The following is a 14,394-nucleotide window of genomic DNA, read 5'->3' on the forward strand; positions in this document are numbered from 1 at the left end:
ATTCCTTTATAAGGTGCAGCAACAAAGATGAGCAGCTACAATTAGGAAGATCTCCTTAATGCTTCTGGCTACCATTAGTTTTTCATATTGAGGTGTGGATTTGAAAAAGGGCTGTGACTTTTGAACTACTTGAGGTGAGTTGTATAGCTCTAGTTTGTTTCCCTTTTTGTTCCAGGTTTTACAGGTAGCTGTTAACTGACAAGGATACATTTTTAATATTCCTTGGATTTGTTGCCTGTTAATTGGAGGGATAACCTGCTATGCTCCAGCTAAAGGTGTTTGTGCTACACAAAGTAATTCAGTTAAAATAACACTTTGTATAGTGCCAATAACTTTAATAAATGATGGCATTTTACTATGCAGAAATGTCTTGGCTCCTAGGTAATTATTGATATAAAGACACCAGCTCCTATTCTAAAGCAACAAAAGGGACCAGCTCCTATGCCCCGAGTGGTGCAGGAACTGGCTGGCTCAAATGCCGCAGAATCAACCGGCCCCCAATCCCCAACAAGTGTGGCATCCAGCTCCAGCAGCAGAAGCAACCGACTGCCGTGCCACAAGTGTGACATCTGGTTTAAATGCCCCAGCAAAAAAAAGCAACCGGCCACTGAGCCTCGGCGGCAGACGCAACCGACCGCCATGCCTTAGCAAGTGTGGCGTCCAGCTTGAATGCAGCAGAAACAACCGACTGCCATGCCTCAGCAGCAGAAGCAAGTGTGGCATCCAGCCCAAATTCCCAAGCAGCAGAATCAACCGGCCCCTATGCCCCAGCAAGTGCGGCATCCAGCTCCGATGCAAAAGCAGCTGGACGCTGATCCTAAGCAGCCTCCGCTAGTGTGGTATCCAGCTCCAATGCCCCAGCAGCAGAAGCAACTGACTGCCATGCCTCAGCAAGTCTGCCATCCAGCCCAAATGCCCCAGAAGCAACTGGCCCCATGTCTCAGCAGAAACACTACGAAAGTACTAAAGATGGTGGTTCTGGTAGCTCTCAGGCCAGCATCGTTGAACAGTCCCAATCCGTTCCTACAGTTCCTGTTGACTGATTATGCCTGTTGACAGTTGAAATGCTCCCAATGACAGTGATGTTGGCATATTTGAACCAAGCACATACCCGCCACTAGTAAAGGATCCTACAAGGTAACGTACAACTTTAATCTGATCTTATCTTAACTTTGCTTTCTGTATTTGAAGTCCTTTTTACTAACCATGTATGGGCCAACAGGAAAATCTAATGGTGGAGTCATCCTTTAGAAGCTGATGGTAAGACTTTTAATGTCAAATTGATTAAATAAGATTCTGTTGCTGACACTGTTTTAATTTCTTTCAGGTTTTAGTCATGCTTTTGTTTTGACCAGGAAGTTGCCGGTACTCTTGCATGATTGAATAAATAAAAATGTGTCATTGAAATACATACTGAGGGTTCTCCTGTGCCCACTGTGCTTGCTGATTTCAAACATATGATGTGGGTTGCCAGTGCAGGTTGTAGTAAAAGGGAATGTGGCTCAGTTTTCAAATATCTGGTGTTTACATTTGCTACTGGTTGTTCAAATTCAAATATTGGCTCTACGTTAGTGTTGTCAAGTGGCGAAATGTCAGACCTTCCTCATGGTCCTATTTTGTGTATGTTGACACCCCTTCAAATTACTGGATTCGGCTATTTTGGCCTCATCAGCGTATAAAATCGAGCACACAGCCTTGCATGCAGCCTTACTGAAGAGCTCAGTCTCAATAACATTCTAGACAATTCTGTGGTTCCAACTGTGGCAACAGTTTGGGGGGAAGGCCCTTTGCTGTTTCAGCATGACAATGCCCCTGTGCACAACGCAAGGTCCATACAGAAACGGTTTGAGATTGGTGTGGAAGAATTTCACGGGCCTGCAAATAGCCTTGACCTCAACCCTATCGAACACCTTTGGGATGAATTGGAACGCCGACTGCGAGCCAGGCCTAATCAATCAACATCAGTTTCTGACCTCATTAATGCTGTTGCGGCTAAATGGAAGGAAGTTCCCGCAGCAATGTTCAAACATCTAGTGGAACGCCTTCCCAGAAGAGTGGAGGCTTTTATAGCTGCAATTGGGGGGGAGCAAACTCTATATTAATGCCCATGATTTTGAAATGAGATGTTCAACAAGCTGCTGTCCACAAAATGTTGGTCATGTAGTGCACTTTAGATGTAGTTATGTAGGCATGCATTGTACACGGTGTTGACAATCCAGACGTATTCTTCAACCGCAGTCTGAGCCTTAGGGAGAGTACTAAGCTAACATAAGGAATTGTTTTAAACGTTCATACCATGATCAATTAGCTGTATACATTTTTGGGACACTTTAGGTATCAACATTTTATCACAATGTTTTGATAAAATATAGAATTTAGCCTTTGCTGCCCACAGAAACACATTGAATAACACCTTTCTATAAATGGCAAAGTTTTGAAGTCTGTCCAATATCTAGGTGATGGCACATATTTAACCCTTTATGTGTGTTGACACAACTACCTCCATACTTCCATTAGTTTGTATGGGTTACGTTCAGATGAGTCCGTGAAACTTGTTGGGGTCGTAGAGCAAAACGGAACCATATTCGTGAGTCTCCCCTTTCCATAGTGGTCATAATAGTTTGTAGGCCAAACCGTTCAGATGCCACAGATGCTTTCGTGAGAAGATGGATTTCTGTTATGTCACATGGTCTGACAAACTCCGCTGTAGCTCAGGTGCACCAGATGCGGAAGGGCGACATGGGCAGGCGGATAAAGTGGATTAAGATGCAGCCCATTCAAAAACCTGATATGTTTAGCTTAAATTTATTGATTTCTTTGTTACCTATACTGATTCACATGAGCGTCAATAGATTTTTAACCTATAGCTCATTCCTCCTGCAAGTCCATATATCGTACCACAGGGTCTTAAAAAATGGATTCAGCGTACTTGAACTTTACAATGCCTGGAACGGTTTAACCTATCAATTAACAAAGATATTCTTGAACAGACTATAGAATGTCAACAAAGCCTCCTTCACTCATGCTGCCAAACATGCCCTCATAAAACTGACTATCCTACCGATCCTTGACTTCGGTGATGTCATTTACAAAATAGCCTCCAACACTCTACTCAGCAAATTGGATGCAGTCTATCACAGTGCCATCCGTTTTGTCACCAAAGCCCCATATACTACCCACCACTGTGACCTGTGTGCTCTCATTGGCTGGTCCTCGCTACATATTCGTCGCCAAACCCACTGGCTCCAGGTCATCTATAAGTCTTTGCTAGGTATAGCTCCGCCTTGTCTCAACTCACTGGTCACCATAGCAACACCCACCCTTAGCACGCGCTCCAGCAGGTATATTTCACTGGTCATCCCTAAAGCTAACACCTCCTTTGGCCACCTTTCCTTCCAGTTCTCTGCTGCCAATGACTGGAACGAATTGCAAAAATCACTGAAGTTGGAGACTTATATCTCCCTCACTAACTTTAAGCGTCAGCTGTCAGAGCAGCTTACCGATCGCTCCAGCTGTACACAGCCCATCTGTAAATAGCCCATCCAACCAACTACCTACCTCATCCCCATATTTGTTTTTGTTTTTCTGCTCTTTTGCACACAAGTATTTCTACTTGCACATTCTCAACTGCACATATATCACTCCAGTGTAAATTGCTAAATTGTAATTACTTTGCCACTATTGGCCTATTTATTGCCTTACCTCCTTACTTCATTTGCATACACTGTATACAGATTTTTCTATTGTTTTATTGACTGTACGTTTGTTTATCCCATATGTATCTCTGTGTGGTTGTTTTTGTCACACTGCTTTGCTTTATCTTGGCCAGGTCGCAGTTGTAAATGAGAACTTGTTCTCAACTGGCCTAACTGGTTAAATAAAGGTGAAATTAAAAAAATAAGAACAAGTACATTTTTCTAAACCAAGTATTGTTGGTGAAATCATCTAACTACATAGTATGAGAACTCAGACCTTAAATGGATCCATTTAAGTTCCAATGATGAAGCCGGCAAGGCACTAGGAGGGAAGCTTAGCTAGGATACATGGAACTCATTCACAAACATTGACACAAATGAACACATGTGCCTGCTGTAGTCGACTGCCTGTTTGGCCAAAGACTCATGACACGGGATGAAATTGTATACGCATTCAATGCTCTGCTTTTATGTAAAAAAATGTAATTCTGTGTTGTCGGACAATCTCTTGTCTACCATGCAGTAGCACTCAAATTTGGACACCCCTACTCATTCAAGAGTTTTCTTTATTTTTACTATTTTCTACATTGTAGAATAATGGTGAAGACATCAGAACTATGAAATAACACATATGTGACCCGATTCAGGGAACTAGGCATATGTCGCAAGTCACGACTTCACAGGAGAGCCGTTTGAACGTAAAAATCTAAATGCGTTTTTTGGCAGAAATTCCTTCTCGAACGTGAACTTTCATGTGCCTTAATAACAAACATGTATGCCATCTGTAAATACCAATACAATTGTTAAATTACGAGCCTTGTTGGTTAAGCCACAGTAAAAGTAAGCAAACTTCTCACTAGCCATGATTTTTTGAGATAATGAGTGGGCTGGACATGCCGAGAGAGGAGTTCGGATTGGTCTATCATATTGAAGTCGTCTGTCTATTTGAGTTCGTCAGTCTGTGTTGGTAATCCTGTCGAACACTGCTTTTTAAAAAATGTTTTGTATTGTGGAGCTGCATAAGTGTTTCTCTCCGTTTTCTGGAGGATCAAGATTTGAAATCAGTGTAATTAGAGTATGATAGCTAAAGAGATGGAGAAAACACCTGACTCTGGATAACATCTTCAAACCGTGCAACCGTGGTATGGCATTCCTGTCCATGATGCATGTTTATAGTCTAGCATTAGCTAGCTACATTTTCAGATATGACACATTTCTAATTTTGACAAAGTGGTTTCATTTCAAGCTAAAGTGTACAGTTAGCTGGCTGGTTCCCTAGCTGACGTTATTATTTGTTTCCCAGAGCCATTTGCTTTTCTAGTTAGAGCCTAATGTTAGCTAGCTAACATTGGACCTGGTTGGTTAGCTCCCAGCACTGTGGCATTGTTACCACTTTGTTCATTGCTGTTTATCTAGCTAACGTTAGCTGGCTAGCTCGTTAGCTAACGTTACGTGACGTGTGTACAACACCCGTTGAATATGGCCGATGTCAGTAAACGTCTGCAAGAAAGCATCATGAAATTGTTTCCAGCAGAATTGGTTAGGCTGTTTTCATGTTATCCAGAGGTAAACAAATCATCGTGAACGATGCTGAATGGGTGTAGACAAAGAAGAGCTCTAAACTACATACCAAAACATTCAAAAGTGATTTTCTCAAAAGTGAGATTAAAAGTTAATCAACTGTCATGATATACACCATTTTGAAGCTCTGAGTCTCTACTTTTAGCAGATGTAAAAATTTTTTTTTTTAAATAACACAATTTCACATTTTACTACATAAGATCGAATCCAGGTGGTGAGTCACATATGGAATCATGTAGTAACCAAAACAAGTGTTAAAAAAATCAAAATATATTTTATATTTGAAATTCTTCAAAGTAGCCACCCTTTGCACTGGGTGAGCTTAATAATCAAGTGCACCTTTTATTTCACGCTAATTAATATCCTGCCATGGGCTTTTGCAGGTGCAACCTCAGTGGTCCGGTAGAAGTGTGATATGCAAAAGGCAAAGTGAGGCTACTTTGAAAAATCTAAAATATATTTTTGCATATCACACTTCTACCGGACCACTGAGGTTGCACATGCAAAAGCCCCTGGCAGGATATTAATTAGCATGAAATAAAAGGTGCACTTGATTAAGCTCACCCAGTGCAATGGGTAGGTAGAGTTCACTCTTTAAAACCATTGGATTTGTCCATGATGCGCAAACCCTCCAGCACACCAGCTGAATGAAATCAAGCGCACCTAATCTCAATTGGGAAATTGGACCAATGGAAATGATGTTCAGTGGCTTGCAGATGTACCTAATTAACCAGCCAGATTAGAAGGGTCTAGGATTCCTTTGTAAGGCACAGCAAGAAAGACAATCAGATACAATATCAGGGATCTCCTGGTAAGGCTTCTGGCTACCATTAGTTCTGAATACTGAGGTTTTGATGAGAAAAATGGCTGTGAGTTTTGAAATGTCTTTGAGGTAAGTTGTATGGCTCTAGTTTGTTTCCCTTGTCTTCCATGTTTTACAGGTAGCTGTATTTAACTGACTAGGATGTTTTTCTTTTTCTTTAGAATTTCTTGGATTTGTTGCCTGTTAATTGGAGGGATAACCTGTTATCCTCCACCTAAAGGTGTGTTTTGTTCTACACATTTAATTCAGTAAAAATAACACTGTATAAATCCCAGAACTTCAAATGCTGGCATTTTACGATTTGTAACTTTCTTTTATTTCGTAGGTAACTATAGATATATTCCCCCAAATAAATTAAAAGGAACCACGACTGGCCCAAATACTTTAGGTGGAGCAACTGGATCCCGTACCTCAGCAGCAGAAGCAGCCACCCACAATGCCTCAGCAAGTGCCACGACTGGCCCAAATACTTTAGGTGAAGCAACTGGATCCCGTACCGCAGAAGCAGCCACCCACAATGCCTCAGCAAGCGCCACGACTGGCCCAAATACTTTAGGTGAAGCAACTGGCCACAGTGCCTCGGCAGCGGCCCCCCGTAATGCCTCGGCAGCGGAAGCGGCCACCCATAATGCCTCGGCAAGTGTGGTAACTGGCCCAAATACCTTAGGTGAATCACCTGGCCACAATGCTTCATCAGGTGTCACGGCGTGCCCAAATACCATGGGTGAAGCATCTGACTCCCGTGCCTCAGCAGCAGCAGCAACCCGAAATGCCTCAGCAAGCGTCACAGCTGGGCCAAATACCTTAGGTGAAGCAACTGGCCACGGTTTCTCGGAAACAACTGGCCACAGTGCCTCGGCAGCGGAAGCTACTGGCCACAGTGCCTCGCAAGCGGCCCCCCGTAATGCAGCGGAAGCGGCCACCCATAATGCCTCGGCAAGTGTGCTAACCGGCCCAAATACCTTAGGTGAAGCAACTGGCCACAATGCTTCATCAGGCGTCACGGCTGGCCCAAATACCTTGGGTGAAGCATCCGACTCTCGTGCCTCAACAGCAACCCGAAATGCCTCAGCAAGCGTCACGGCTGGGCCAAATACCTTAGGTGAAGCAACTGGCCACGGTTCCTCGGCAGCAGAAGCAACTGGCCACAGTGCCACCCACAATGCCTCGGCAAGTGTGGCAACTGGCCCAAATACCTTAGGTGAAGCACCTGGCCACAATGCTTCATCAGGTGTCACGGCTGGCCCAAATACCTTGGGTGAAGCAACTGGCCACGGAGCCTCGGCAGCAGAAGCAACTGGCCACAGTGCCACCCACAATGCCTCGGAAAGCGTGGCAACTGGCCCAAATACCTTAGGTGAAGCACCTGGCCACAATGCTTCATCAGGTGTCACGGCTGGCCCAAATACCTTGGGTGAAGCATCCGACTCCCGTGCCTCAGCAGAAGCAGCCACCCACAATGCCTCAGCAAGCGTCACGGCTGGCCCAAATACCTTATGTGAAGCAACCGGCCACTTTGCCTCGGCAGTGGAAGCAACCGGCCACAGTGCCTCATCAAGTGCGGAATCTGGTTCAAATGCCTCGGCAGAAGCGACAGGCGCCCTTGCCTCGGCAGAAGCGACAGGCGCCCTTGCCTCGGCAGAAGCGACAGGCGCCCTTGCCTCGGCAGAAGCGACAGGCGCCCTTGCCTCGGCAGAAGCGACAGGCGCCCTTGCCTCGGCAGAAGCGACAGGCGCCCTTGCCTCGGCAGAAGCGACAGGCGCCCTTGCCTCGGCAGAAGCGACAGGCGCCCTTGCCTCGGCAGAAGCGACAGGCGCCCTTGCCTCGGCAGAAGCGACAGGCGCCCTTGCCTCGGCAGAAGCGACAGGCGCCCTTGCCTCGGCAGAAGCGACAGGCGCCCTTGCCTCGGCAGAAGCGACAGGCGCCCTTGCCTCGGCAGAAGCACAGCCTTGAACAGGAGGGCCAACTCCTCAAGCAACATGGATTTTAGCAGCAGTGATGTTTCTCAGGATTTTGTGTCTGATGGTGACAATGAAGGCACCTAATGTGTCAGCTCCAGCAGCGTTCAAGGCAGCATCGTTGAACAGTCAGTTCTCATCCCAATATAGTTACATCGTTTATGAGAATGGCAGAACTGTCTACTCCCAATCCTGCCACACCACTGGGGAGGTTATACCTTTTTGATAGCGGAGAAGCATATCCCCACCTGCTAAAAACTCACAACCTGTTAAAGGAACCCCACCACAAGGGAACGGCTACTGGGATGCAATGTATAACTTTTACACATCTGAACTTTGCGTTCTGATTTTGAAATCCTTTGTACTAATCATCTATCAACAGAATTGTAAATGTAGATTCATCCTTTGGATGACAATTCTGAGTTGTTGCTGACACTTTCTTTAAGCTTCCACTGTATGCTTTTGCGACGGCCAGGGAGTTACTGCTGCTCATGCTACCCTGCATTACTTGTAAAACAATAAAATATTGTACCTTTAAAAGTGCCTCCTTGTGTTTTTGAAATATTGTGTGTTTAATGTCTACCTTTGGCTTGCTGGTTGAGAACAGTGTTGGTTGCCAGTGCAATTTGTAGTAAAAGGGAATGTGGTTCACAGTTCCTAATCTTTTGGATTTCAAATGTATAATTTCTTTGCTGCTGGTTGACAAATCCCAAGATTGGCTCTACATTAAAGCCACTGAACCACGTTTACATGGATACTGAAGTATTTATTTTGTGTTGACATGTAAAGATCAAATCCTGTTTTACAAAAACCTGAAAGCTTGTACCCTGGAGATGGGCTACTATGGCATGTAAACATCTTAATTCTGTGTTTTGTAGTATGCACAGGCTCCGTTTCGCATTTCATGGTTGTCTGACTCTGTCAAACAAATCAATTTAAAGTTGGCTACCTGCTCAGTTTGATCCACCATAACTGAGTTTAATGGCTACTTTCACCCCTAATTTGGACAAGTTTCTGCTTACTTACATTAGGTAGGCCATTTGTCAACTATAGTTTAATACATGCAACTTGTTGCCCCATAAGACTAAAGTAGTGCTCACAAATGTCTTACGTTGATAGACTGAATGCATTACTAATCTTAACAGGTAAAATGATTGAAGGCGCAGGTAGCATGCTAGAACACATTGGTCCTGTGCCAAATGTCATTTTGACAGATGAGGAAATGGAAAGCTGAGAATGGTAACTTCAGTTAGTCTTGGGTGTGTATTTTATGTGGTTGAAATGCTGTCTGTTAGCAAAAGTGTCAAAGATTACACATGCATTCGCATTTACCCTGAGACGCTGATAGAAATATTTATCAACTCCTGTTCCCAAGACAATTTAAAGATACATTTTTATCATTTCACTGCAAATGAAGTTAAAATAAACTCCTCAAAAGAAACGTCCTCTCGCTGTCACCTGTTTTTATTTTCAGCAAACTTAACTTGTAAATATTTGTATGAACATGAGAACAGACAAACTGAACAAGTTCCACAGACATGATGAACAGAAATGGAATTTTGTGTCCCTGAACAAAGGGGATTCAAAAGTAATAGTATCTGGTGTGGCCACCTGCTGCATTAAAACCTCTCTAGGGTAGGGGGCAGTATTTTCACGTCCGGATAAAAAACGTACCGATTTAAACTGGTTACAACTCTTTTCCAGAAATGAGAATATGCATATAATTGGTAGATTTGGATAGAAAACACTCTAAAGTTTATAAAACTGTTTGAATGGTGTCTGTGAGTATAACAGAACTCATATGGCAGGCCAAAACCTGAGAAGATTCCACACAGGAAGTGCCCTCTCTGACCATTTCTTGTGCTTCTGTGGCATCTCTGTCGAAAATACAGGATCTCTGCTGTAACGTGACAATTTCTAAGGCTCCCATAGGCTCTCTGAAGGTGCCAGAAAGTGGAATGAGATCTCTGCTGTCTCTGGGCTAGGTACAGGAGCACTGTTTGTGAGTGGTCAGGCTGGTGGCTCAGAGACAGGAGATGCGTGGCCCCGAGAAGTGGCCATGTTTTTCTTTCAGCCTTTGAACGAAAACAACGTCGCCCGGTTGGAATATTATAAACAGCGTTTGACATGCTTCGAAGAACGGTAATGGAATATTTTGACATTTTTTGTCACGACATGCATCCGCGCATCACCGTTCGGATAGGGACCTGAACGCACGGACAAAACGGAGGATATTTGAACATAACTATGGATTATTTTGAACCAAAACAACATTTGTGGTTGAAGTAGAAGTCCTGGGAGTGCATTCTGACGAAGAACAGCAAAGGTAATCCAATTTAGTGAACGCCAAACTTGGTGGGTGTCAAATTAGCTAGCCCGTGATGGCGAGCTATCTATTCAGAATATTGCAAAATGTGCTTTTGCCAAAAAGCTATTTTAAAATCTGACATAAAGGAGTTCTGTATCTATAATTCTTTAAATAATTGTTATGTATTTTGTAAACGATTATCAAGAGTAATTTTTTCGGTGTGTTTGCTAGTTCTGAACATCACATGCTAATGTAAAAAGCTGGTTTTTGATATAAATATGAACTTGATTGAACAAAACATGCATGTATTGTATAACATAATGTCCTAGGAGTGTCATCTGATGAAGATCATCAAAGGGTAGTGCTGCATTTAGCTGTGGTTTGGGTTTATGTGACATATATGCTTGCTTGAAAAATGGCTGTGTGATTATTTCTGGCTGGGTACTCTCCTAACATAATCTAATGTTTTGCTTTCGTTGTAAAGCCTTTTTGAAATCGGACAATGTGGTTAGATTAACGAGAGTCTTGTCTTTTAAATGGTGTAAAATAGTCATATGTTTGAGAAATTGAAGTTATAGCATTTTTAAGGTTTTTCGTATTTCGCGCCACTCGATTCCACTGGCTGTTGACTAGGTGGGATTTCGTCCCACATACCCGAGAGAGGTTAAGTACTGCACTGCATCTCCTCCTCATGGACTGCACCAGATTTGCCAGTTCTTGCTGTGAGATGTTACCCCACTCTTCCACCAAGGCACCTGCAAGTTCCCGGACACTTCTAGGGGGAATGACCCTAGCCCTCACCCTCGGATCCAACATGTGCCAGACGTGCTCAATGGGATTGAGATCCGGGCTCTTTGCCTGCCATGACAGAACACTGACATTCCTGTCTTGCAGGAAATCACGAACAGAACGAGCAGTATGGCTGGTGGCATTGTCATGCTGGAGGGTCATGTCAGGATGAGCCTTCAGGAAGGTTACCACATAAGGGAGGAGGATGTCTTCCCTGTAACACACAGCGCTGAGATTGCCTGCAGTGACAAGCTCAGTCCGATGATGCTGTGACACACCGCCCCAGACCATGACGGACCCTCCACCTACAAATCGATCCCGCTCCAGAGTACAGGCCTCGGTGTAACACTCATTCCTTCAAGGATAAACGCAAATCCCAATCATCACCCCTGGTGAGACAAAACCGCGACTCGTCAGTGAAGAGCACTTTTTGCCAGTCCTGTCTGGTCCAGCGAAGCTGGGATTGTGCCCATAGGCAACGTTGTTGCCGGTGATGTCTGGTGAGGACCTGCCTTACAACAGGCCTACAAGCCCTCAGTCCAGCCTCTCTCAGCCTATTGCGGACAGTCTGAGCACTGATGGAGGGATTGTGCATTCCTGGTTTTAATTATCATTTTTTTATTTCACATTTATTTAACCAGGTAAGCTAGTTGACAACAAGTTCTCATTTACAACTGCGACCTGGCCAAGATAAAGCAAAGCAGTGCGACACAAACAACAACACAGAGATACACATGGAATAAACAAGCATACAGTCAATAACACAATAGAACAAAAAGAAAGTCTATATACAGTGTGTGCAAATGGCGTGGTGAGGTAAGGCAATAAATAGTCCATAGTAGCGAAGTAATTACAGTTTAGCAAATTAACACTGGAGTGATAGATGAGCAGATGATGATGTGCAAGTAGAAATACTGTGTGCAAAAGACAGAAAAGTAAATAAAAACAATATGGGGTTGCGGTAGGTAGATTGGGTGGGCTATTTACATATGGGCTATGTACACCTGCAGCGATCGGTTAGTTGCTCAGATAGCTGATGTTTAAAGTTAGTGAGGGAAATATAGGTCTCCAGCTTCAGTGATTTTTGCAATTCGTTCCAGTCATTGGCAGCAGAGAACTGGAAGGAAAGGCGGACAAAGGAGGTGTTGGCTTTGGGGACGACCAGTGAGATATACCTGCTGGAGCATGTGCTACGGGTGGGTGTTGTTATCGTGACCATTGAGCTGAGATAAGGCGGCGCTTTACCTAGCATAGACTTATAGATGACCTGGAACCAGTGGGTCGGGCGACGAATATGTAGCGAGGGCCAGCCGACTAGAGCATACAGGTCGCAGTGGTGGGTGGTATAAGGGGCTTTGGTGACAAAACGGATGGCACTGTGATAGACTGCATCCTGTTTGCTGAGTAGAGTATTGGAAGCTATTTTGTAAATGGCATCGCCGAAGTCGAGGATCGGCATGATAGTCAGTTTTATGAAGGTATGTTTGGCGGCGTGAGTGAAGGAGTCTTTGTTGCGAAATAGGAAGCCGATTCTAGATTTAATTTTGGATTGGAGATGTTTAATATGAGTCTGTGTCAGGACTTCTGCCGAAGTCGGTTCCTCTCCTTGTTCGGGTGGCGTTCGGTGGTCGACCTCACCGGTCTTCTAGCCATCGTCGATCTATTTTTCATGTTCCATTTGTTTTGTCTGGTTGTCGCACTCACCTGCTTTCAATTCCCTAATTACATGTTGTATATGTCCCCTCTGTTTCCCCCTCTGTTTCCCCCCCCCCCTGTTTTCCTTGTCGGGAAATGTTTATTGTAAGTACGTGTGCTTTATGTGACTGGTGCGATACGGGTTTTTGTGCCCATGTGTTTTGTTATTTTTGTATGCCGGTAGTTATGTACATTAAACGGCTCCGGCTATTTACCAAGTTCTGCTCTCCTGCGTTTGACTTCCATGCCACCAGTTACGCACCCCTGACAGAATTCCCGACCCCAATGGTCGACGAGATTTTCAGGGACCTGCACAGGCAGGGTGTAGTGGTGTATATCAATGACATTCTGGTATACTCCGCTACTCGCGCCGAGCATGTGTGTTTGGTGCGCAAGGTACTTGGACGACTGTTGGAGTATGACCTGTACGCCAAGGCTGAGAAATGCCTGTTCTTTCAGCAAGCCATCACCTTCCTAGGGTACCAGCCTTGTTAAAACTATACCGTGGCATCACATCTTTGTATTATTAGCCTTTCATGTTCAGTCATATAACCAGACTATACCTACAGACAGTTAATGTACTGTCACATGCCTATTTTGATATCTATTTCCCATACCTCTTTCTTTCTCTTTGTCGTTCGCTCTCTCTCATTTCCTTTTTCTCCTTTCTCTCTCTCTCTCACACAGCAGTGGGTCTGTACCAGTCAGAGGTGAAGGGGCACATCCTGCTCTTCATCAACAGACGGAGTGGTGACTATGAAGTGCTCAAGGACCGGCTAGTTCAGGAGCTCTGGCCCCAGAATTCGTTGAAAAGGTGAGAGCAGGAGAGCAGCTACTGGACCTGAAAAGAGCGACTCACCAAAACCTCTATTATATTGGCTATTTGATTCACATCTTAAGATAATGTCCATAAACCACTATTTGGAACAAGTTATTTTGAATCAACTCTTTATTTGCAGCTTGAATTGAATTTGTAAATTGATTCATTTGAGTCAGATGTTTTAAACTGCTCTGTGAACTGAGAAAACCCTTACCAAATGCAGGAGATAAGGAACTGCCCATAATCAAAATTCATATATATATATACAGTATCTCACAAAAGTGAGTACACCCCTCACATTTTTGTAAATATTTGAGTATATCTATTCATGTGACAACACTGAAGAAATGACACTTTGCTACAATGTAAAGTAGTGAGTGTACAGCTTGTATAACAGTGTAAATTTGCTGCCCCCTCAAAATAACTCAACACACAGCCATTACTGTCTAAACCGCTGGCAACCAAAAGTGAGTACACCCCTAAGTGAACATTTCCAAATTGGGCCCAATTAGCCATTTTCCCTCCCCGGCTTCATGTGACTCGTTAGTGTTACAAGGTCTCAGGTGTGAATGGGGAGTAGGTGTGTTAAATTTGGTGTCATCGCTCTCACACTCCCTCATACTGACTGGTCACTGGAAGTTCAACGTGGCAGCTCATGGCAAAGAACTCTCTGACGATCTGAAAAAAAGAATTGTTGCTCTACATAAAGAAGAAGATTGCCAAGA

At 44.0% G+C, this 14,394-nt stretch overlaps 1 protein-coding gene across 1 annotated transcript; it reads left to right on the forward strand.

Moving 5' to 3' along the window:
- The first annotated feature begins 4,636 nt into the window (after nt 1-4,636).
- On the forward strand, nt 4,637-8,052 carry LOC145864206 (uncharacterized). The gene is made up of 3 exons (XM_082969350.1): nt 4,637-4,837; nt 6,261-6,319; nt 6,425-8,052. Exon 3 carries the CDS (start codon nt 6,820-6,822, stop codon nt 8,050-8,052), a length of 1,233 nt encoding a protein of 410 aa, XP_082825476.1. The 5' UTR covers nt 4,637-4,837; nt 6,261-6,319; nt 6,425-6,819.
- Nucleotides 8,053-14,394: the final 6,342 nt, after the last annotated feature.

The sequence above is a fragment of the Salmo salar genome, chromosome 02 (assembly GCF_965601325.2).
Source record: "Salmo salar chromosome 02, fSalSal1, whole genome shotgun sequence".
Lineage (NCBI taxonomy): Eukaryota > Metazoa > Chordata > Actinopteri > Salmoniformes > Salmonidae > Salmo > Salmo salar.